The sequence below is a fragment of the Chiloscyllium plagiosum genome, unplaced genomic scaffold, assembly GCF_037043375.1.
Source record: "Chiloscyllium plagiosum isolate Xiang-an unplaced genomic scaffold, Cpla_swu_hap1 HiC_scaffold_1, whole genome shotgun sequence".
NCBI lineage: Eukaryota > Metazoa > Chordata > Chondrichthyes > Orectolobiformes > Hemiscylliidae > Chiloscyllium > Chiloscyllium plagiosum.
Genome location: NW_028270139.1, coordinates 72592028 through 72615213, shown reverse-complemented (window position 1 = coordinate 72615213; position 23186 = coordinate 72592028). Strand labels below are relative to the sequence as shown.

General features: G+C 39.2%; 1 protein-coding gene across 2 annotated transcripts in view; it reads left to right on the top strand.

Annotated features, from left to right (window-relative positions):
• The window catches only part of corin (corin, serine peptidase), a 260269-nt gene that overhangs the window by 68079 nt on the left and 169004 nt on the right, over positions 1-23186 (top strand). For both annotated transcript variants that reach the window (XM_087987873.1, XM_087987868.1), the window contains exon 4: positions 10005-10212. In XM_087987873.1, coding sequence (XP_087843999.1) covers positions 10005-10212 — 208 coding nt within the window. The remainder of the gene's footprint in view (positions 1-10004; positions 10213-23186) is intronic.

The following is a 23186-nucleotide window of genomic DNA, read 5'->3' as shown; positions in this document are numbered from 1 at the left end:
CGGTCTATAGTTCCCTGGCTTGTCTTTACCGCCCTTCTTAAACAGTGGCACCACGTTAGTCAACCTCCAGTCTTTCGGCACCTCACCTGTGACTACTGATGATACAAATATCTCCGCAAGATGCCCAGCAATCATTTCTCTAGCTTCCCACAGAGTTCTCGGGTACACCTGGGGATTTATCCACCTTGACCCGTTTCAAGACATCCAGCACTTCCTCCTCTATAATCTGGACATTTTGCAAGATGTCACCATCTATTTCCCTACAGTCTATATCTTCCATATCCTTTTCCATATTGATGCAAAATATTCATTTAGTATCTCCCCCATTTTCTGTGGCTCCACACAAAGGCCGCCTTGCTGATCTTTGAGGGGCCTTATTCTCTCCCTAGTTACCCTTTTGTCCTTCATATATTTGTAAAAACCTTTTGGATTCTCCTTAATTCCATTTGCCAAAGCTATCTCATGTCCCCGTTTTGCCCTCCTGATTCCCCTCTTAAGTATACTCCTACTTCCTTTAAACTCTTCTAAGGATTCACTCGATCTATCCTGTCTATACCTGACATATGCTTCCTTCTTTTTCTTAACCAAACCCTCAACTTCTTTAGTCATCCAGCATTCCCTATACCTATCAGCCTTCCCTTTCACCCTTACAGGAATATACTTTCTCTGGATTCTTGTTATCTCATTTCTGAAGGCTTCCCATTTTCCAGCTGTCCCTTTTCCTGCGAACATCTGCCTCCAATCAGCTTTTGAAAGTTCTTGCCTAATACCGTCAAAATTAGCCTTTCTCCAATTTAGAACTTCAACTTTTAGATCTGGTCTATCCTTTTCCATCACTATTTTAAATCTAATAGAATTATGGTCACTGACCCCAAAGTGCTCCCCCACTGACACCTCAGTCACCTGCCCTGCCTTATTTTCCAAGAGTAGGTCAAGTTTTGCACCTTCTCTAGTAGGTACATCCACATACTGAATCAGAAAATTGTCTTGTACACACTTAAGAAATTCCTCTCCATCTAAACTTTTAACATAAGGTGCGGCACAGTGGCACAGTGGTTAGCACTGCTGCCTCACAGCGCCAGAGACCCGGGTTCAATTCCCGCCTCAGGCGACTGACTGTGTGGAGTTTGCATATTCTTCCCGTGTCTGTGTGGGTTTCCTCCGGGTGCTCCGGTTTCCTCCCACAGTCCAAAGATGTGCAGGTCAGGTGAATTGGCCATGCTAAATTGCCCGTAGTGTTAGCTGAAGGGGTAAATGTATGGGTGGGTTGCGCTTTGGCGGGTCAGTGTGGACTTGTTGGGCCGAAGGGCCTGTTTCCACACTGTAAGCAATCTAAACACTTTGGCAGTCCCAGTCGATGTTTGGAAAGTTAAAATCCCCTACCATAACTACCCTATTATTCTTACGGGAAGCTGAGATCTCCATACAAGATTGTTTCTCAATTTCCGTCTGACTATTGGTTGGGGGGGGGGTCTATAATACAATCCCAATAATGTGATCATCCCTTTCTTATTTCTCAGTTCCACCCAAATAACTTCCCTGGATGTATTTCGGGGAATATCCTCCCTCAGCACAGCTGTAATGCTATCCCTTATCAAAAATGCCACTCCCCCTCCTCTCTTGACTCCCTTTCTATCCTTCCTTTAGCATTTGTATCCTGGAACAGTAAGCTGCCAGTCCTGCCCATCCCTGAGCCATGTTTCCGTAATTGCTATGATATCCCAGTCCCATGTTCCTACCCATGCCCTGAGTTCATCTGCCTTCCCTGTTAGGCCCCTTGCATTGAAATAAATGCAGTTTAATTTATTAGCCCTACCATGTCCTTGCCTGCCCTGACTGTTTGACTCACTTCTGTTCTCAGCTGTACCCATCTCAGATCGATCTCTTTCCTCACTATCTCCCTGGGTCCCACCCCCCCCACCCCCCACCTTACTAGTTTAAATCCTCCCGAACAGTTCCAGCAAATCTCCCTGCCAGTATATTAGTCCCCTTCCAATTTAGGTGCAATCCGTCCTTCTTTTACAGGTCACTTCTACCCCAAAAGAGATTCCAATGATCCAAAAATGTGAATCCTTCTCCCATACACCAGCTCCTCAGCCATGCATTCATCTGTTCTATTCTCCTATTCCTGCCCTCACTAGCTCATAGCACTGGGAGTAATCCAGATATTACTACCCTTGAGGACCTCCTTTTTAAATTTCTGCCTAACTCTCTGTAATCTCCCTTCAGAATCTCAACCTTTCCCTTCCTATGTCATTGGTTCCAATGTGGACAATGACCTCCTGCTGGCTGCTTTCCCCCGTGAGAACATTCTGCACTCTCTCTGAGTCATCCTTGATTTTGGCACTAGGGAAACAACACACCATTCTGCTTTTTCTCTGCTGGCCACAGAAACGTCTGTCTTTACCTCGGACTACAGAATCCCCTAACACAATTGGTCTCTTGGAAACTGACGTACCCCTCGTTGCATGAGAGCCAGTCTCAATACCAGAAACTTGGCAGTTTGTGCTATGTTCCCCTGAGAATCCATCACCTCCTACATTTTCCAAAACAGCATACTTTTTTGAAATGGGTATAGCCACAAAAGACTCCTGCCCTAGGTGCCGACCTCTCTTACCCTTGCTTGAGTTAACCCATCTATGTGACCGTATCTGAGACTTTCCCCACTTCCTATAACTGCCATCTATCACATACTGTTGCTGTTGTAAATTCCTCATCGCTTCTATCTGTCTCTCCAACTGATCCACTCAATCTGATAAAATTTGCATCCAACAGCATTTATGGCAGATATAATCCATAGTAACCCTTAAACTCTCTTTAAACCCCCATCTGACAAGAAGTACATATCACTGCAAAGGGCATTTTTGCTCCTTCACAATCCACAGATCCAGAAAATAACACCGTCTTATTCCTCTACAAACACTGCCCCATGTTAAATTAACAGCTGTGGCTTATATTTTAAGTTTAATCAAGAGACTTATCTCCAAAAACGTATAATCAAGAAAGAACCCACTGTACTCACTAATACAGCCTCTCTCTTGGACAGACTTAAAACTACAATTAACTTATCTGATTCTGTGCTGTGAACTTCGCCCAACAGTTCCTCCAAGATTAGTTGTGAATTTCACTGTTTGTTAATTTTCCCAGATGCACTCCGATGTCCAATGATGCATGAATTCAAACAGCAAAGGCAGTAACTGTGCAGGTTCTCTCTCTCTCTCTCGCTCTCCTGCACTGTCCTCACCATGTACTTCCTTCGTCTGCTCTTCTCCCTTTTAAAACTGCTGTTGTTTCGACTTTTTTTTCCAAAGTTCCAAAACAATGCAACAGCATATATAACATTAATTGCTGCTCCTGGAATTCGAGAAAATCACCTCCAGCACCTAATATACCACAAAAAAAGGAGCAGCTCTTACAGGCAGAAATTTTTCCCATCTTCTATTTTAGATTACCCAGAATCCTGTTTCGTCACCACACTATCAGTGCTGTAACTGTACCAGCCTCTACCACTTCCTCTGGCAGCTCATTCCATACACTCACCACCATCTACATGAAAAAGTTGTCCCTTAGGTCTGTCTGAAATTTTTCCTCTCTCACCTTAAGCCTGCGCCTTCTAATTCTGGACTCCCCCACCATGGGGAAAAGACCTTAACTATTTACCCTATCCATGCTCCCCGTGATTTTATAAACCTCTATAAGGTCACACCTCAGCCTCCGATGTTCCAGAGAAAACAGCCTTAGTCTATTCAGCCTCTCCCGATAGCTCAAATTCTCCAACCCTGGCAAAATCCTTGTAAATCTTTTGTGAATGCTTTCAAATTTCATAATATCCTTCCTATGGTAGGGGGACCAGAATTGCACACAATATTCCAAAAGTGGCCAATCCAATGTCCTGGAAAGCCGCAACAGTACGTCCCAACCCCGATACTCAATGCTCTGACCAATAGAGGCAAGCATATCAAGCATCTTCATCACTATCCTATCTGCCTGTTTCAAGGAGCTATGAACCTGCACTCCAAGGTCTCTTTGTTCAGCAACACACACCAGGACCTTACTATTAAGTGTAAAAGTCTTGATTTGCCTTTCCAAAATGCAGCACCTCACATTTTATCTAAATGAAACTCTGTTCATCACTCCTTGGCCAATTGACCCATCTGATCAAGAACCCATTGTATGCTGAGGTAACCTTCTTCGCTGTCCATTTCACCTCCAATTTTGGTGTCCTTTGCAAACATACTAACTGCAGTTCCTATGTTCACATCCAAATCATTTATATAAATAAAGAAAAGTAGTGGACCCAGCGCAGATCCTTGGTGGCACGCCGCTGGTCACAGGCCTCCAGTCTGAAAAGCAACCATCCATCACCATCCTCTGTCTTATACCTTCTAGCCAGTTCTGTATCCAAATGACTAGTTCTCCCTGTATTCCATGTGATCTAACCTTACTAACCAGTCACCCATGGGGAAGCTTGTTTAATGCCTTACTGAAATCTATATATCAGGTCCACTGCTCTGCCCTCATCTCTCCTCTCTGTTTCTTCTTCAAAAAACTCAATTAATTGTTTGAGATGCTATTCCCTATGCATAAAGCCATGTTGACGATCTGTAATCAGTCCTTGCCTTTCCAAATACATGCGAATCCTATCCCTCAGGATTCCCTCCAACAAATTGCCCACTACAATGTCGGGCTCACCAGTCTATAGTTCCCTGGCTTTTCCTTACCACCTTTCTGAAATAGTGGCACCACATTAGCCAATCTCAGTCTTCCGGCACCTCACCTGTGACTACTGGTGATACAAATATCTCCGTAAAGGGTCCAGCAATCACTTCCCTAGCATCCCACAGAGTTCCCATCAGGTCCCAAGGATTAATCCACCTTTATGCGTTTTAAGACATCTAGCACCATCTTATCCATAATGTGGACATTTTTCAAGATGTCACTATTTATTTCTCCAGGTTCTCTATCTTCCATATCCTTCTCCACAGTAAACACTGATGCAAAATACTCATTTAGTACCTCCCCCATCTCCTAAAGTTCCACACATAGGTGGCCTTGCTGATCTTTAAAGGGCCCTATTTTCTCCCTCATTATCTTTTGTCCTTAATGTATTGTAGATTCCTTTTGATTCTCCTTAACCCTATTTGCCAAAGTTGTTTTATGTTCCCTTTTTTGCCCTCCTAGTTTCCCTTTTAAGTTTATTCCTACTGCTTTTATACTTTTCTAGGGAATCACTCAATCTCTGCTATGTTTACCTGCCATTTGTTTCCTTCTTATTCTTGACCAAAACCTCAATTTCTCTAGTCATCCAGCATTCCCTCCAACTACCAACCTTACCCTTCACCCTAACAGGAGCATACTGTCTCTGGACTCTTATTATCTCATCTTTGAAGGTTTCCCATTTTCCAGCCATCCCTTTACCTTCGAACATTCACCCCCAGTCAACTTTTGAAAGTTCTTGCCTAATACTGTCTGAATTGGCCTTCCTCCAACTTAGAACTTCAACTTTTAGATCCGGTCTATTCATTTTCCTCACTATATAAAAACTAATAGAATTATGGTCACTGGCCCCAAAGTTCTCCCCCATTGATACCTCAGTCACCTGCCCTGCCTTATTTCCCAAGAGTCAGTCAGATTTTGCACCTTCTCTCGTAGGTATATCCACATACTGAATCAGAAAGTTTTCTTGCACACACTTAGCAAATTCCTCTCTGTCCAAGCTGAAACTCTATGGCAGTCCCAGCCTATGTTTGGAAAGTTAAAATCCCCTACTATAACTACCCTATTATTCTTATGAATAACTGAGATCTCTGTACAAATTTGTTCCTCAATTTCCCATTGACTATTCAGGAGGTTTATAGCACATTCCCAGTCAGCTGGTCATCCCTTTCTTAGTTCTCAGTTCCACCCAAATAACTTCCCTGGATGTTTTCCCAGGAATATCCTCCCTAAATATAGCCATAAAGTTATCCCTAATCAAAAACGCCACTCCCCTTGCCTCTCTATATCCTTCCTGTAGCATCTCTACCCTGGAACATTGAGCCACATCTCTGTAATTGCTATGACATCCCAGTCCCATGTTTCTAACCAAGCGCTGAGTTCATCTGTCTTCCCTGTTAGGCCTCTTACATTGAAATAAATGCAATTTAATTTATCAGTCCTACCTCATTCTCTACTTTGTTCCTGCCTGCCCTGACTGTTTGACTCTTTTTTCCCAATTGTACCAGTCTCAGATTGATCCCTTTCCTCACTATCTCCCTGGGTCTCACCCCTTACTAGTTGATATCTTCCTGAGCATCTCTAGCAAATCTCCCCACCAGTATATTAGTCCCCTTCCAATTTAGGTGCAATTTGTCCTTCTTATATAGGTCACTTGTATCCCAGAAGACATTCCAATGATCCAGAAATGTGAATCCTTCTCCCCTATACCAGCTTACAAGCTATGCATTCATCTGCTTTATCCTCATATTCCTACCCTCACTAGCTTGTGATACTGGGAGTAATCCAGACATTACAATCCACAAGGACCACAAAGACTGCTTGACTTCCTATATTCTCAGAATGTCATCCTTTTCACTTTCTATGTTATTAATTATTATAACGACTTTCTGCTGGTCCCTCTCCGAGATATTTTTGATCCTGACTCCAGGGAAGCAACACAGTGATGTCTCACTGTCCGCTGCAGAATTGTGTGTCCGTGCTTCTAATGAGAGATTTCCCTATCACATTCAATCGCTTGGAACCTGGCATACTCCTCATTACATTAGAGCCTGTCTCAGTAGCAGAAACCTGCCTGTCAGTGGTACATTCTCACAGCAAACATGTTTGAGATAGGGATTGCCACAGAGGACTCCTGCATTACCTGCCTCCCTCTCTGACCTTTAATGGAGATCACCCATCTACCTGACTGTATCTTCAGTTTATCTCCCTCCCTGCAACTGACATCCATCACAGCCCCTAGCTCCTGGAAATTAAGTTCTTTGAGTTTATAAAGCCACTGGATTATCATATATGGCTATAACTTCAAATATTACTCATTCAGTTGTGAATATTCTGGCAAAATATTGGTCGTTGAATACAAACCAATTGCAAATTGAGAGACACTTAATTGACAAAAATGGAAAATTTGGTTTGGTACCTTCAATGATAATTTTGTACTGCATAAATGGAATCACTCTTTTTAGTTTAAATGTACAAACCATCACTACTTTGTTTTCTATTAATTGTAAACAGAATACTCCAGACCTGCTCATCCACTGTTTAAAAAAATTCTATGTATTTCATCCAATAAGGTTGGCATTTCAGTAGTCTTAGGAATGGAAAAAAACTTCAGCTTTTCACAATTGTAGTCATAAAGTTGGGTTAATGATTCTTACTGCCAATGTTTTTATAAGTGCTGGAATTAAGCCCTCAGTGAATTGAAACAATCTGAACAATTGACGTACTAGAAGGCCAAATAGTAAACGCTTGCTGATTTGAATTGACCAAGGTCCACTTGAATTAACTGTACTTAAATCGTGTAAGTTAAAAGCAGCCTCACTTGTCAATATGAACTTGATGCAATGGCTGACTACTTCTGGCAATAGAAAGGTAAAAAAAAAATTCAAATTTAACCTGCAGTTAGATTTTACATAGAATTTTACAGCACAGAAACAGGCCCTTCGGCCTATGATGTTATGCTGAGTATGATCCCAAATTAAATTAATTCTTTCTGTCTGCACTTGGTCCATATTCCTCTATTCGTTGCATGTTCATGTGTTTATCCAAAAGTCCCTTAAATGCCCCTATTGTATCTACCTCCACCACGACCCCTGCAGTGCATTCCAGACTCCTACCATTCTCTGTGTAAAATAGTTTGCCCCTTACATCCTGTCTGAACTTTCCTCCTATCATCTTAAATGCATACCCTCTTGTTTTAGACATTTCAACTCTGGGAAAAAGATTCTGGGTCAACCCTATCTATGCATCTCATAATTTTATAGATTTCTAACAAGCCTCCCCCAGGATCTGCAACTCCAGAGAAAACAAGCTGAATTTTTCTCATCTCTCCTTATAGGTCATTCTCTCAAATGCAGCAGCATCCTAGTAAACCACCTCTGCACCACCTGCAAAGCCTCCACAATCTTCCTATAATGTGGCGACCAGAATTGAATGCAATACTCCAAGTGTGGCCTAATTCAAGTCTTATAAAGCAGCGACCTGACATCCTGACTCTTGTACTCAATTCTCTGACCAACAAAGGCAAGCATGCCATATGCCTTTTTTTACCACCCTATCTACTTGAGTGGCCACTTTTAGGAAACTATGGCCTTAAACCCCATGTTAGCCCATATCAAAACATCTTCTGTGACTTAATTGCATTTATATTTAATCAGAGTAATTATGGACTCAAATAACTTCTCACAATTATTGACGATGAGGGGCCAATATGCTCCCATAAAGGGGAACCAACAAATCTGGAAAAATCTGTATGTTGAGGAATATACAAGATTGGATAAGGAGAAGAAAAGGGATGATTATGGTAGATACTAAGGGCTTAAGGCAGAAGCCTTAGAGAACTATAGAAAGAGCAGGGAGTTAATTTAGAAAAAGAAATAAGGAAAGCAAAGACAGGATAGGAAAAAAACAGTGATAGTTAAAATAAAGGAAAGTATTATTTATAAAAGGCAAGAGCCTAACAAGGGCATGAGCAGGACCCATTGAGAACCAAAGTGGCAAATTGTGTGGAACCAGAGGTGTAGTTAAGGTTTTAAATGAGTACATCTCTATTCTCTGTAGAGAGGTATAGAAATCAGGAAGGAGGACTATGATCTACTTGAACAAATTGAAAGTGAGGAGGTATTGCCAATTTTTCAGGCTTGAAAATTGATAATATCTCGGCCCAGATAAGAGACTTCCCAGGCTGCTCTGAGAGGCAACTGAGGAGAATGTGGGGGCTCTGACATTAATTTTCAAATCGTCTCTCACTCAGGAGTACCTGTATACCATTTTATGTTTTATACGTTAAACCTTTGGTTACAGACCCACAAGCCAGAGCAAAACTTACTTCATCTTTCTTCATTCCTACTTCATTTATACTGTAGTGAGTGGAACCAGGGCTGGGTGGATCTCATTGACTATGAAATCCTTGATTAGGGCTGGTAATCTGGGCCAATCAGGGAGCCCTGGCTGACAGATCATAACAGGTGATTGAGAGTCTCATGATTCTAAGGACTGGCTCTGAGCTGGCTAGTCAGAGACACATATTGTGCACATGTAAATAGAGGGTGACTTGGTGGCAGGATGCTGACCTCTGTGCAATTATTTCATATATTGCATACTTAACTTTGATCTTTTAATCTCTTTTGCTCTCAATGAAAACATTCTTATGTTCTCCAAGGGAAGCCTTTGTCTCTGGTTTCATCTGGTTATCCTCACCTGTACCCATTCCAAAAACTTGACGTTCCTCTGAAAGCACGCTGTCCAGAAATGTTAAACATTACTTCATTGTACTTGTATTCAGTGTCACCTCTATAACACCATGAATGACATGCTTTTTCTTGATTTGGAAGTGCCGGTGTTGGACTCGGGTGTACAAAGTTAAAAGTCACACAACACCAGGTTATAGTCCACCAGGTTATATTTGGAAGCATTAAACAATATGTATTCAGAATACGTTTTTGGGAAATTTAGTTTATTATTTATTCATGTTGAACCTTTTTTAAAAAAATTAACTGGGCATATAGTTCTAATTGGTTAATTAGATGCATAATTAAATATTCACTGAAATTAGTTTAACTACTCCCTGTGGTGGAGATTTGTAAAGTTTCCAAGCTGATGGTTTCCGTTGTCACGTTCCCAAGAAACGTATTGGAATGGGCTGAGTACTTGGGTCATATTTGAATAGAATAAAAGTTTTCTATTTTGAGAATTGATCCACAAAGTCTGTTATCAAAGCTGAGGACCCTGGTTTTGGTGCTTTTCTTCTTAAAAACATGATTTTACACACTTGTTGTTCTTTCTTACAGGTACCTGTAACAACTTAAGTTACAGTCTGTGTGAAATACTGCCCTACAATCAGACTACTGTACCACCCTACCTTTCAAACTACAGCAACACCGACATGGAAATGTTCATCCGCTTCTTCAGTCAGCTTAACCTTTTGCGCTGCTATCAACATATCATGCTGTTTGGTTGCAGCATTGCTCTCCCAGAGTGTATCAACAGCACTGAGAGGTAGGTGAGCAGGTAAACCAGTGGTTTTCAAATTGTGCAGAAGGAGATGTATCCTGCTTGTCTTTATTGGAGATATCTGTCAGCCAGATAATAAGATTTTGTAATATTATCATGCAAATACTGAATGCTTTGGGACCAAATTTCTTTTATATCTTGTATTATAGAGGCATTTACAATAATAAATAAATGCTTTCTTTGAAATTGTACAGGAATTTGAAATGAATGCATTACCTATACTTCAGAATAACAATATCATTTTCAAAATATCTGAGTATTTACTGACATCACTTTGGGGAAAGTGTCAAGTCCTGATAGGTATGGGTTATACTATGCAAACAAAAAGGTTAATGCGTGAAGTAAGGAAAGGTCATTGTACATTGAACCATAACTTGATCTGGCTATTAGGTTAATGCCAAAATGCTTTATGAGGCTTCTGGCATAATGTAACCATTGGCAATTTCTGATATCCCCTTCATCCTTTGACTACACATTGCTTGTTCATACAAGGCTGACCATCGTGTGTGAAAATGAATTTAACTTCAAAGTATTTTGGGTTTTCAAAAAGTAACTTGTTCATTTTACTGACTGACAGTTTTCATTCCCCCCACCCCCACCCAGTAAACATTTTCAATTGGATTTGAATTTCCTGTTTGGAGTTTTATTCACATGATCAGTTAATTATAAAATTTTTCGTAAACACCATTTTCGTGCGTGTTGTTTGAACTGTAGTTTGATTGTTCTTTGAACCATGAAGTGGCCTATTCATTATGTCCAGGCTATAGACAAACTTAAAGAGCTCAAAAATGATCAGTTTTGCATTCTTCTTTTAAGTTCATCAAAAATGCAATTACATTCCTCCTTACGTTTCACTGGATTAAAGATATAATTTACCTGTAAAGCAGTTTTTTTAAAGAACTTAGTAAATTGGTCTTTATTGTTATGGATCGTTTGTGTTGGAAAATCAGCATTTGGCTGAAGGACATTCTGGGTTTACAACCCTCCTCCTTTCCAACTCCTCCAAAAAGGTGTCCAATGCATTCTTCAAAAACCTTGGAGCCTGCTGTCTCCTATGTTGTGCCATCATTCAATTTTTTTTCAATGCCACAGTGGCTTGTACAGCTACAATGTACCTTCCCTTTTAAGCAATGCTTGCTGGCTTGAAATTATCCTAAACTGTCATGATCTTGGGAGCTTTTGGTTACGGTGTGCAGTCGCTGAACAGTGTGTACTGCATTAGCTGAGGGCAGCAATCATGGCCATGGGCAAACAGCATGACTTGCATCAAATTGAATGGGGGAAGGGGGCAACCAGGACAATAGAGTGGAAAGAATTTCTTGTCTCCTTTTTTTGAATGATTTATAACTGGCATAATGCTGTAACTATCTTGAATCCCCAATAATATGTTATGTAGGTTCTTATGAGCCTTAAACATCAGATGAGACCAAACACCTCAGATTTCCAATTCAAGGTGTTTATTAAGCATCAAAAGGTAGAATTGTACCGAGTTAAAATGTTATACAATATTTCAAGGAATAGCAAAAAGAGATAAAACTTAACATATCAATGGCACAGACTTTCTTATGACTCTTTCAGGTAATCAGGCTGAAATGTGTTGTCCTCTTCTTAGCACTGGATAATAGGTTAACAAAATACCTATTTGTAATCTTTTTTAAACCCTTAACTCATACCTTCTTATCTCAAATTAGTATAACTGTCAAACATTTAGTTAACTTAAATGTTTGTTCATTATTGTTGGTTCCTGACCCATGAAAGATTTCCAATACATTGTAACCAGGCTATTTTATTAATGTTTCAATATTGGATTTTTGTATAACATTTCAATACTACCCTAATCTTTGTTAAGACAAATGAAACTGCACAAGGTCAATAATTAATTCTTCATTTTGCATCTCTTATTTCTGTCTTGGAGAAACACAATTTTCCAAAGTAAAATATACAAAATGTATCTTTATGTTACATAAAACACCAGGTCTTTTGTTACAGGTTATATGTCAGCTTTTATTAATCTTTTATTGATTAATTATAGAATCATCCAGTACATAAGAGGCCCTTTCGCCCATCAGGTCTATACTGCCAAAGCTACACTAAATCTACACTAGTCCTACTTTCCACCACCTGATCCATAGCCTTGAAAGTTATGACATGTCAAGTGCTCATCCAAGTAATTTTTTTAGTCTCTCAACCTTTTTCTGCCTCAATTACCCTCCTAGTCAATGCAATTTAGATCCTCATCACCCTCTGCTACATTTTGCCAACCAACCACCCATTTATCAACCACTTTTTAATACTTTCCATATATTACATTAGGCTTAGACCTTAGCAATAGGCCATTCTGTGGGATTGTGTCAAATGCTGTCCCAAAGTCCAGTTGATCCCACTTGTGAAATCTGTTAGTTATTCAAAGGAATCAAATAACTTAGTTGAGCACAACAACTCATTTGTAAAACGGTCTGATTATGCTGGATTAGCTCATGACTCTTAAAATTACTCCCTTTAATATTATCCCTATAATACTGAGAACAGTGGGAGTAAAGTTTACAGGTCTTTAATTTGTTGGTTCATCTAATGCCCATTCTTCTGGAGGAGAGTTCATCCGTTGGGCATTTATTTGGGAGCTGTTATTTCACAAAGCTCTGGATATGGCCTCAGTTCAAGTGAACTCTTAAAAAGAATCTGCAAGGTGAAATTCCCTTCTATTGTAGCAAATAATTTAGATGCTGGTCTACAATAATAATCCTATTAAGCCAGAAGTGAATGTTGACATTATTGAGCCATACAAAGCAAATTCCTATCCTTATTATTTTAACATTAATATGTTCGCGTGGCATTCTTTAAAACAGCAGAGAAAGGAAATTGGCTCAAGTATATTGCAACTGTTAATGATAGCAATTTCTATCTTATTGATTCAAACATAATGTATTAAACTTTATTTTATGTCAAACAAAATCTTTGTCCTTTAATGAATATCTGTTACAATAATCAAATTGTAGAAATTAACTATGATTTTGGTGTGTGTGTGTGTGTGTGTGTGTGTGTATACGTGTATACGTGTATGAGATGCATTTTGGTTTAGTGTGGGGAGAGGAAGAGCCCCCACAAACATTTGCTGCTTTGCTGTTTGAGTGCAATGTATGATTGATCAACCAAATTGGAGTAGACCATCGAATTAATCAGGAGAATAAGCAAAAATGTGGTGACTTCAGAGCAAAGAAGCTGCATGGCCACACGCATTTTGAGTTTACACTTGTCAAAAATACCAACCTTTTTAAAAATCTTGACTGTTTTAAAGAAGCACTTGAAAGAAGTGAAATTAATTAATATAAAGTACATTACACTATCCAAGTGTTTGATATTGAAGGAAGAAAAGAGAAAAATATATGTAACATATTTAACTTTGATTTTTTAACAAAATCAATCAATGAAAGTTTGTGAAAACTGTCAAATCAGTTAAATATAACTATTTCAGTCCCAGGATGTTTGTTAGGAAAATTATTTGAAAAATGGCATGGATGACGTCGTTGCAAGATTTTAACATTATGTAACTAGTCATGTCAATTCATAGAGAGCAATAATCTTAGGCTTGTCAAGGTCAAAGCAGTGTTGAGGACTACATGCTATTATAAGGTTAATTCGCATGTATGGTTTGTAAAACGAAACAGAATCTAAGATAGTTTTTAGCTTTTTCAATTTATTGCTATTACTACTGGGAGCAAAGAAGTTGCATGGCCACAGGCATTTTGTGTTTATGCTTGTTTGTTATTTTGTAATGTAGTATTTTTAGAATTTTTTCCATATCATTAATGTTTTCATCAAATGCTCTTAAAAATAAATTAAACTAAAGATCCACTTATTTGTAAATTCCTAAGTAACAATTAAGCTTGTTACTATAAGTTTTAAGTTCGATATTCTGTGGTTTTCTTGGGACAAAATGTTGTATTGATATGCCAGCTCATGAAGAAAGTTATTGCCTGGATCCTATGTAATTGTAGAAAACTACAGGACCTGCTTGGTCTAATGGGTAGAAGAAACCACTTCTTCTTCTTACTAGAAGAGAATCTTATATTTAACATGATATAGTTCATTGCATATTAGCAACTAGTTATAGGTTGCATTAAATTGCCAGACATTGTTACGGAGACTTTGAGGCAGACTAGATGTTAGGTGTCACAGCCCTCAAGTCAATATGACATCTTTGTGGGTGGTGCTTATGACACCCCTCAGGATTAACCTTTCTTCGACCTATATAAGCAATCCCCCTCCAAGCATTTTTCCCCACTATGAATATTATACTTTAAGTATATAACTACAGTTACCTCTACCTCATTTTTCCTAAAGTGCCTGAAAATGATAAATTCAGAAATCTGGAAGTTCTAGAATGTATTCCTTTGGACTTGGTAGTTGATATTTTTTCTCTTGAACAGTTTGCACTCTGTAGTGGCCTTGCATTACCAAGTTCCTCTTGGATTTGTTTCAGTTTATTAGTGGTGAGCCCTGAAGGGATAATGTTCTTGTGGTTCCTTTGTGAAATCCTTTTGGCAGTACAAACAATATACAGTCTGTGCTGGTCTGTAGCTCTTTTTACAAGCTCCCATACCATTTCTGTTTGGATCCTGGCTCACTGCTGCTTTCCCTAAATGTGACAACAGTCTCACTCAGTAGCACCAATTGTTGTGTGTGGCCTACTATGCATGATAAGACTGCTCCTTATTATATAAATGATTTGATAATCCAGTAAGTGTAAACGTGGAATCAACCTCTTTAGGATGGGGACCTGACTCTTCAACTTCCTGCCCATTAGTGACTTTGATAGTACCAGGCTACAATAGACTGGAGCAGATCTACAATCTAGTGGCATTGTACAATAACTGGCATTCTTCTTCAAGAGCAGCTTCATGTCCCTGACTTCACACTCAGCTTTCCTATTCTTGTGATATGCTGAAATCTACAACTGGCTGCCAATTGGCCGAAGTGCTCATTATCAAACCATGGTCCATTGTCTAAAATAACCACAACCAGGATCTGCTTTGCAAATATATTGTGTTTCACTTGGATAACCTCATGGCACAGATCTTCTTCTGATCCGTAAGATCCTTCATGTTTGTGGAGATCCTAGGCCACCATTGACTGAGCTCTGTTGTTGCAATTGATATTGCCTAAATGTCCCTGATGAATTTTCCCTGAGATTTCTTTCTAAAGTGAAGCTGGAATGACTAATATTTGTCATGCACTGCTAAGCCACCACAATTGTAAACTGCTATCAGAGTTTTAATTATGTTTTCATAGCCAACTCACTGAGTCTTTCAAAACAGTACCAACAGCTGTAGAGTCTTCTCTGGTTCCTCAACTACTGCTATCAGATCTGGCAAAGCTATTGTGACTTGCTGAATGAGTGGGCAAATACATGGCAGATGCAGTACAATGGGGATAAATATGTGGTTATCCACTTTAGTAGCAAAAATAGGAAGGGTGTAAATTGAGAAAGAGAGAAATGTTCAATGAGATCTGGGTGTCCTCATGCACCGGTTGCTGAAAGTAAGCATGCAGGTTCAGTAGGCCGTAAAGAAGGCAACCCATGTGTTGGCCTTCATAACGAGAGGATTTGAGGATAGGAACAAGGATTCCTTGCTGCAATTATACAGGGCATTGGTGAGGCCACACCTGGAATATTGTGTGCAATTTTGGTCTCCTTATCTGAGAAGGGTGCTCTTGACATAGCGGGAGTACAGTGAAGGTTTACCAAATTGATTCCTGGGATGGCAGGACTGACATACAGAGAGCGATTGAGTTGGTTAAGATTGTATTCACTGAAGTTGAGAAGAATGAGATGGGGATCCCATAGAAACATGATAAGACAACAACAGAACAAGACAGGCTTGATGCAAGACCAGATAACTAGTAAACCTTTTAGGACTGACCTGAAGAGAAATGTCTTCACCCAGACAGTGGTGACCCTGTAGAAATCACTCCCAAAGAAAGTGGTTGAAGTGAAAACATTAAGTGTTTTCAAGAAGGAGGTAGATACAGCTTTTATGGCTAAAGGGATCAAGGGATATGGGTGGAGGGTAGGATTAGGGTATTGAGATTAATGATCAGCCATGATCATATTGAATGGCAGAACAGGCTTGAGGGGTTGAATAGCCTGGTTGAATGCTCTAATCTTCTATGTTTTCAGTGTCTCTGTGCCCCATAATGCACATGATGTGTAACAGGCTTGTACGCAACTCCCATTCAGTTTCTCCTGGCAGAGCATTGCTCTGAAGCATGTAGCTGAAGGAGGAACCAGTATAATGTTTCAAAAGGTTGGATTATAGTGTGTTAATACACCATGGATGCTAACATCTTTGAAGCTCTGAAAAGTATTATCTCAATCTGCTTTCAATGCTACCTTACATTTTCTTGAGTTATCTTAAGTGTTTCATGGTAGTTGCTAAGTGAAGCGAAAAGAAAATTGCCGATTGGTTTACCAAACTCAAGGACCGTTTGGAGCCCTTCCTTGTATAAACTCTTGAAGACTGTATACACTCTAACTATGCTCATCAACTGTTTCCATATGTATCTTTGTGTCATCTATTTGGCATATGACTCCATAAAGACCTTGTTAAATATTGGACATAGTCCATCAAAAATCTCTGGTATTAAGGCAATTCAAAATGGTAATCTGTTGAATAAAATCTCTGCAATAAAATTTATAAATGTAATAAACAATATTATTGTTCTTTCAATGGCAGCTGCCAGGATCTCCTATTGGCATCGGGTTCTACTTTTGGATAATTAATTAAACGCTCATCAAACATTGACATAGAGTGGATTTCTCTTACTACTACCATATCAAGCTGTATACAGTCAACATAAATTTAAATTGTACTGGTAGGCTTGGATACAGTAACCATGCATGAACATAGCTGGTTGTCTGTGTTGTTTGGGAAATGATGCCCATTCTTGCCACCCCTGTATGTTGCTTCATCAAGTGACGCAGAATTTCCCCATGTGTAGAGTGACTAAAGATTTAGCGAATGTCTTTGTAACGCTGTATTTGGTATTCAGCTTTGTTAACTATTTAAATAATGTGGGATATTCCTGTTTATAGGAGCCCCTTATTCTTTGTTGTTAAACCACTCCCATCCTTTGAATAATATTCAGGTCAAGATGTATTTTCCTAATGAAAACTGAGCTTTGTTGATTGTGAAGTAGGAATAGGCTTTATACTATTTGGCATCCCCTACTTAGACAGTTGCTTATAATATATCTTTAATGGAGTCATAGAGTTGTACAACATGGAAACAGACCCTTCAGTCCAACCTGTCCATACTGACCATAATTCCAAACCAAACTAGTCCCACCTGCCTGTGTTGTGCCCATTATCCCTCCAAACATTTCTTATTCGTGTACTTATCTCAATGTCTTTTAAACATTGTAACAGTACCCATGTCCACCATTTCCTTTGAAAGCTAATTCCACACATGAACCACCTTCTGTGTAAGAAATGAGGTTGCCCCTCATGTCTTTTTAAAATCTTTCTCTTTTCACCTTAAAGATATGCATCCTAGTCTTGAAATTCTCCATTGTGGGGAAAAGAAATCCACCGTTCAGCTTATCTGTGCCCCTCATGAATTTATAAACCTCTATAAGGTCACCCCTCAACCTCCTATCCTCCAGTCAAAAAAGTCCCAGCCTATCCAGCTTCTCTTTATAACTAAAACCCTCCATTTCCAGCAAATCCTGGTAAATCTTCCTATAACAGAATAATCAAAACTGGACACATTACTCCAGAAGAGGCCTAACCAATATCCTTACAACTTCAATACCCCAATTCCAAATCAAAGCTCTAAAATTTACCTTACACTAATTATAAACTTTAATCTTAAAATTAAATGAAGTGCAATGTCTTCTAGATCATGCAGTGGTTAATATCATGAGGTCATCATCTCCTCTGACATTTTGTGTCTGATATGTTGGCTTTATGTTGTTGAAAAATGCAAAGAAGCAGCAAGTGGAAGAGTTTTAAAAAAAAGTAATCCAAAGCAAAACATGAAGGGAGTACCAATGCCAGTAGAAAAGGGATACATGTATAGATTAATTGTGGATATTTTTAGCAAAAAATAACTAGTTCAGCTGAGAGCAAACCCATGGTAATAAGACACAAAAGGAGTGGGGGGGAGGATGAGTTATCAAAGTAAAGGAATAAATTCAGGGTCTCAAGATTTTGAGCTTAGTATTGTCCTGGAGTCCCGAGGCAGAAAATATAAGGCAATTCCTTCAGCTTGTGTTGGGCTTTACTGAAACACTATAGCTGGCATAAAACAGACATGTTGGTGTGAGAGAAAGAAGAGGTGCTTTTCGATAAACAGTAGTGTCATGGGCAGCACAGATATACAGATTTTTAAAAAAATTTTTCTTATCTTCTGTCCAGAAGCAGAGGTGCGTTTATCAGTTCTCTTCTTATTCTTTTTCTTTTTTGTGATTGGCTATTGTGTGATTCTCTCAAACCCTTTGTTTATGAAGTCCAACTTTAAATGACTCTCGGCAAACACACAAATGCACATGGACACAGGTACATACACAAACAGTGACATGGGGACACATGGAAACATGGCGGGGGTCGTGGACATACAAGAAAAGAAAAGGGTTTAACTTAAGGATAAGTTTTTATTTTAAAAAATGTACAAAGATTACTTCACATAATTTTCGTCTGAATCCAGAGAGTAACTGTCCAGTGAAGGTGCTTTTTGGTAGGAGCTGAGATTCGAGTAGTGGCAGTTGCTGAAGTTGCAAAATTCTTTTTAAAGTTGAAGTCTCAACCAGATGTTGGTCTGCAGGCTTTTTCCTCTTTGCAAGTGAATATAAGTTTTCTTCCAGAACAATTTTCTTTGAAGGAGATTTAGACTAAAGCATGTTTGCTAAGTCTGGTTGTGGTATCACCTGTTAGATCCTGTGTAGACAAAGATTTTTACCAGGCTGAGGTAGTTTCACTTGAACAGGAATGAGTTTATCCAGTTTCCTTTTGACAGTGGTTTTACTGGCTTGCTTTCAGCAATCAGAAATACTTTGTTTCTGTTTAACCACACATGTAGGGTGCCTAGTAATTTGCAGCTGTGCCTTTTTGCAGCATACTTCAGCATAGTGGAAATTCAGTCACAAACTAATTCACTAGCAAGACATCTCTGCGGCACACCAAGGTCAGGGGCTGCAGTTGACTTTTGACCTCATTTCATGTGTATTTCTGAAATTATAACAAACAAATATCTTTCTCTTAGAACTACTTTTCTTTCAACTCCTATTATGTCTGCAGCTTGGCATATAATCATGGTTCAGATTTTTGAATGGCAATTCTCCTTTTGAATTGTTTCTATCTGAAATTTTGTTGACACTTTTTAGGTGTGACATTCTGTGTTTTCTCTCAGGTGTCTGTATAATTTGCACAGGGATTTTCTACTGAATTTATATTCTCAGTCGTCTTTTTGCTTGTAAGTCATTCTTTCAAACAACTAATTTTTTAGTTAAAAGTTCAATATATCTAAGTAGTTCAAGGATATGATCCATTTTCATAACAAAATGTAATAGGATGTACTTTTATGAAAATAAATTTTGAAAAATAATCTAGCATTGGACCTAAGTCAATCAACGGTAGAAGGAATCCTTCCTGATCTAGACAGGCCACAGGTTACCCAAAGGGAGATTCAAATAGTATCAGAGTATATCTAAAAGATAAAGGAATACTGACTACACATAGCAATAAAAATTAAAGAAAAGTGCTAATATTTATTTTCCCTTGACTTACTCAATGGAATCTTTTTATTAAACTTGATTGAAATTGGCAGAGACATGGCTGCAAGGATATCCAAATATCCAAGGATACACATCCTGTCAGAAGGATAGGCAGATGACAGGGGGGTATCATACCTTGTTAGTAACACATGAAATCAAATTGACATCATGAAGTAAAGAGGGTTGGAAGGGTAGAGTTACGGAATTGCAAATGAACAAATGAGAGTTGTCTACAGGCCTCTTAGCAGTAGTCAGGATGTGGAGAAGAAAATGAATCAGGTGATATAAAAGGTGTGTGAGAAAAACACTATTACAATCATCAATGGGGACTTCAATAGGGGAAAATCTGGTCAGTAATGGATCTCAAGAAAAGGAATTTGTGGAATGTCTATGAGATGGGTATTTTTTGGAACAATTTGTGATAGAACCCACTATGGAACAGGCAATTATGGATTTATGATATGTAATGAGGCAGACTTGATTAGGGAGCTTAAGGTGAAGGAATCCCTAGAGTGCCATGACCATAGGACAATAAAATTGCCTTGTAGTTTGGGAGGGAGAAACCCGAATCAGATATAACAAGTATTACAGATGAGGAAAGGAAACTGCAAAGACATGAGGGAGGAGCTTGCTAGAGTTGATGGGAAGGAGACTCTGGCAGGGAAGATGGTGGAACAGCAACGGTATGAGTTTCTGAGTAATTCAAGAGGCACAGCAAAAACGTATCCCAAGGAAGAAGGAACTTATTAAGGGAAGGATGAGGCAACCACGGCTGAGAAGGGAAGTTCGGGACAGCATAAAAGTAAAAGAAAAAGCATACAATGTGGTGAAGATTAATGGAAAATCAGAGGATTGGAAAGATTTTAAAAGTAAGCAGAGAATAACTAAAAAAGCAATGGGGGTAAGAAGATGAAATGTAAAACTGTATCAGCTGGTAATATAAAAGATGGTTGCAAACAATTTTGTAGATATCTAAAAGGACAGAGGCAAGAGTGGACATTGGACCTCTGAAAAATGAGGCTGGAGAAGTAGTAATGGGGAACCAAGAAATGGTGGGAGAACTAAAAAGGCACTTTGCATCAGTTTTCACAGTAGAAGACATCTGTAGCAAGAGAGTCAGAGCCCAGATGTTTCTGTCGTGGCCATCACTAAGGGGAAAATGCTGGGAAAACTGAAAAGTTTGAAGATGGATAAATCACCAGAATCTAATGGACTAAGCCCTAGAGTTCTGAAGAGGTCGCTTTGGAGATTATGGAGGCATTGGTGGTGATTTTTCAGGAATCACTGGAGTCAGGGAGGTTCCCAGAGGACTGGAAAATGTCTAAGGGAGGGAGGCAGAAGACGGTTAGCCTGACCTCAGTTATTGGTAAAATTTTAGAGTCCATTATTAAGCAGGAGATTGCAGAGTACTTAAAAATGCATGATAAAATAGGGCTGAGTCAGCATGATTTTGTCAAGGGGGTGTCATAGCTGGAAAATCTGTTAAAATTCTTTGTCTTACTTGCTCGTTACCTCCTCAAAGGAGAGCCAATGGACATGATCTATTTGGATTCCCAGAAAACCTTTGACAAGGTGCCGCACAGGAGGCTCCTAAATAAAATAAGAGCCCATAGCTTTAGGGCAAGGTAATGGCATGGGTAAAAAATTGGCTGACTGCTAGAAGGCAGATAGTAAGGATAAAGGGGTCTTTTTCAGGATGGCAGCCGGTGACTAGTGGAGATTTGCAGGGGTCAGTGTTGGGACTACAACTATTCAAGTTATACATTAACGATGTGGACTAAGGAACTGAGCGTATTGTTGCTAAGTTTACAGATGATATAAAGATGGAGATACAGGTAATGTTGAGGAAGCAGGGAGGCTGCAGAAGGAATTGGACAGGTTAGAAGAGTGAGCAAAGAAATGGCAGATGGAATACACTGTGGTAAAGTGCGAGGCTATGCACATTGGTAGGAGAAATAGAGGCATAGACTATTTTCTGAGTGAGGAAAGCTTCAGAAATCTGAAGCACAAAGGGGTTTGGGAGTCCTCATTCAGGATTTTATTAAAGTTAACATGTCGATTCAATTGGAAATTAGGAAGGCAAAAGCAATGTTAGTGTTCATTTCAAGAGAGCTAGAATACAAAAGGAGAGATGTACTGCCAAGGCTGTTTAAGGCTCTGGTCAGATAATCTTTGGAATATTGTGAGCAGTTTTGGGCCCTGTATCTGGGGAAGGATGTGATGGTGTTGGATGGGGTCCAGTGAAGATTTACAAGAATGATCCCAGTGATGAAGGGCTTTTCATACGAGGAGCAGTTGAGAACTCAGGAGTTTAGAAGGATGGGGGGGATCTGATTGAAACTTACAGAATAATAAGAGTTCTGGATAGAGTAGACTTGGAGAAGATATTTCCATTAGTAGGAGAGACAAGGACCTGAGAGCACAGCCTCTGAGTGAAGGGATGACCCTTTAGAACTGAGATGAGGAGGAATTTCAGCAGGAAGGTGACAAATCTGTGGAACTAATTGCCGCATAAAACTATGGAGGACAAGTCATTGATTGTATTTAAGACAGTGGTTCTTGATTGGAAAGGGTATCACAGATTATTGGGGGAAGGCGGGAGAATGTGGTTGAGACATATATCAGCTATGATCAGATGGCGTAGCAATTTTGGGAGGCTTATTGGCCTAATTCTGCTGCTATATCTTATAGCCTTATAGTTTTTGTCTAGAAAATATAGTCCTTAAATAATTAAGGCCATTTGTCAATACAAAATATTGTTTACTTCATCAGATTCACTGTTTTCACAAATTTTACTTGAGGATTTCTCAAGCAGAATAAAGCAGACTGATTTGCGTGGTATAGTTCAGAAGTTCTGGATAAACTCATCCAAGCTCAGTGAAGCACTGGTGGTTGTGAAACAGGGAAGGATATGAAAACAGCAAAGATCGTCATTTGAAGGTTCCTACATTTTTTCATCAAAGTCCTACACAAAAACAATGTTTGGCTAACAGTGGCAGAGAACATAATGTCTTAACTGTCAGATTTTATATGCAAAAACACCCAAGTAAAAGAATAAATGTCATAAAATGAGTACAAAATATTTGCAATGTTTACTTTGATTAATAGACTAGTAATCTGGATTTTAAATAAATAATTTTGAGTTTATTATTTGCAGCAAAGTCAACAGTTTTATCCTTTACTTAAGG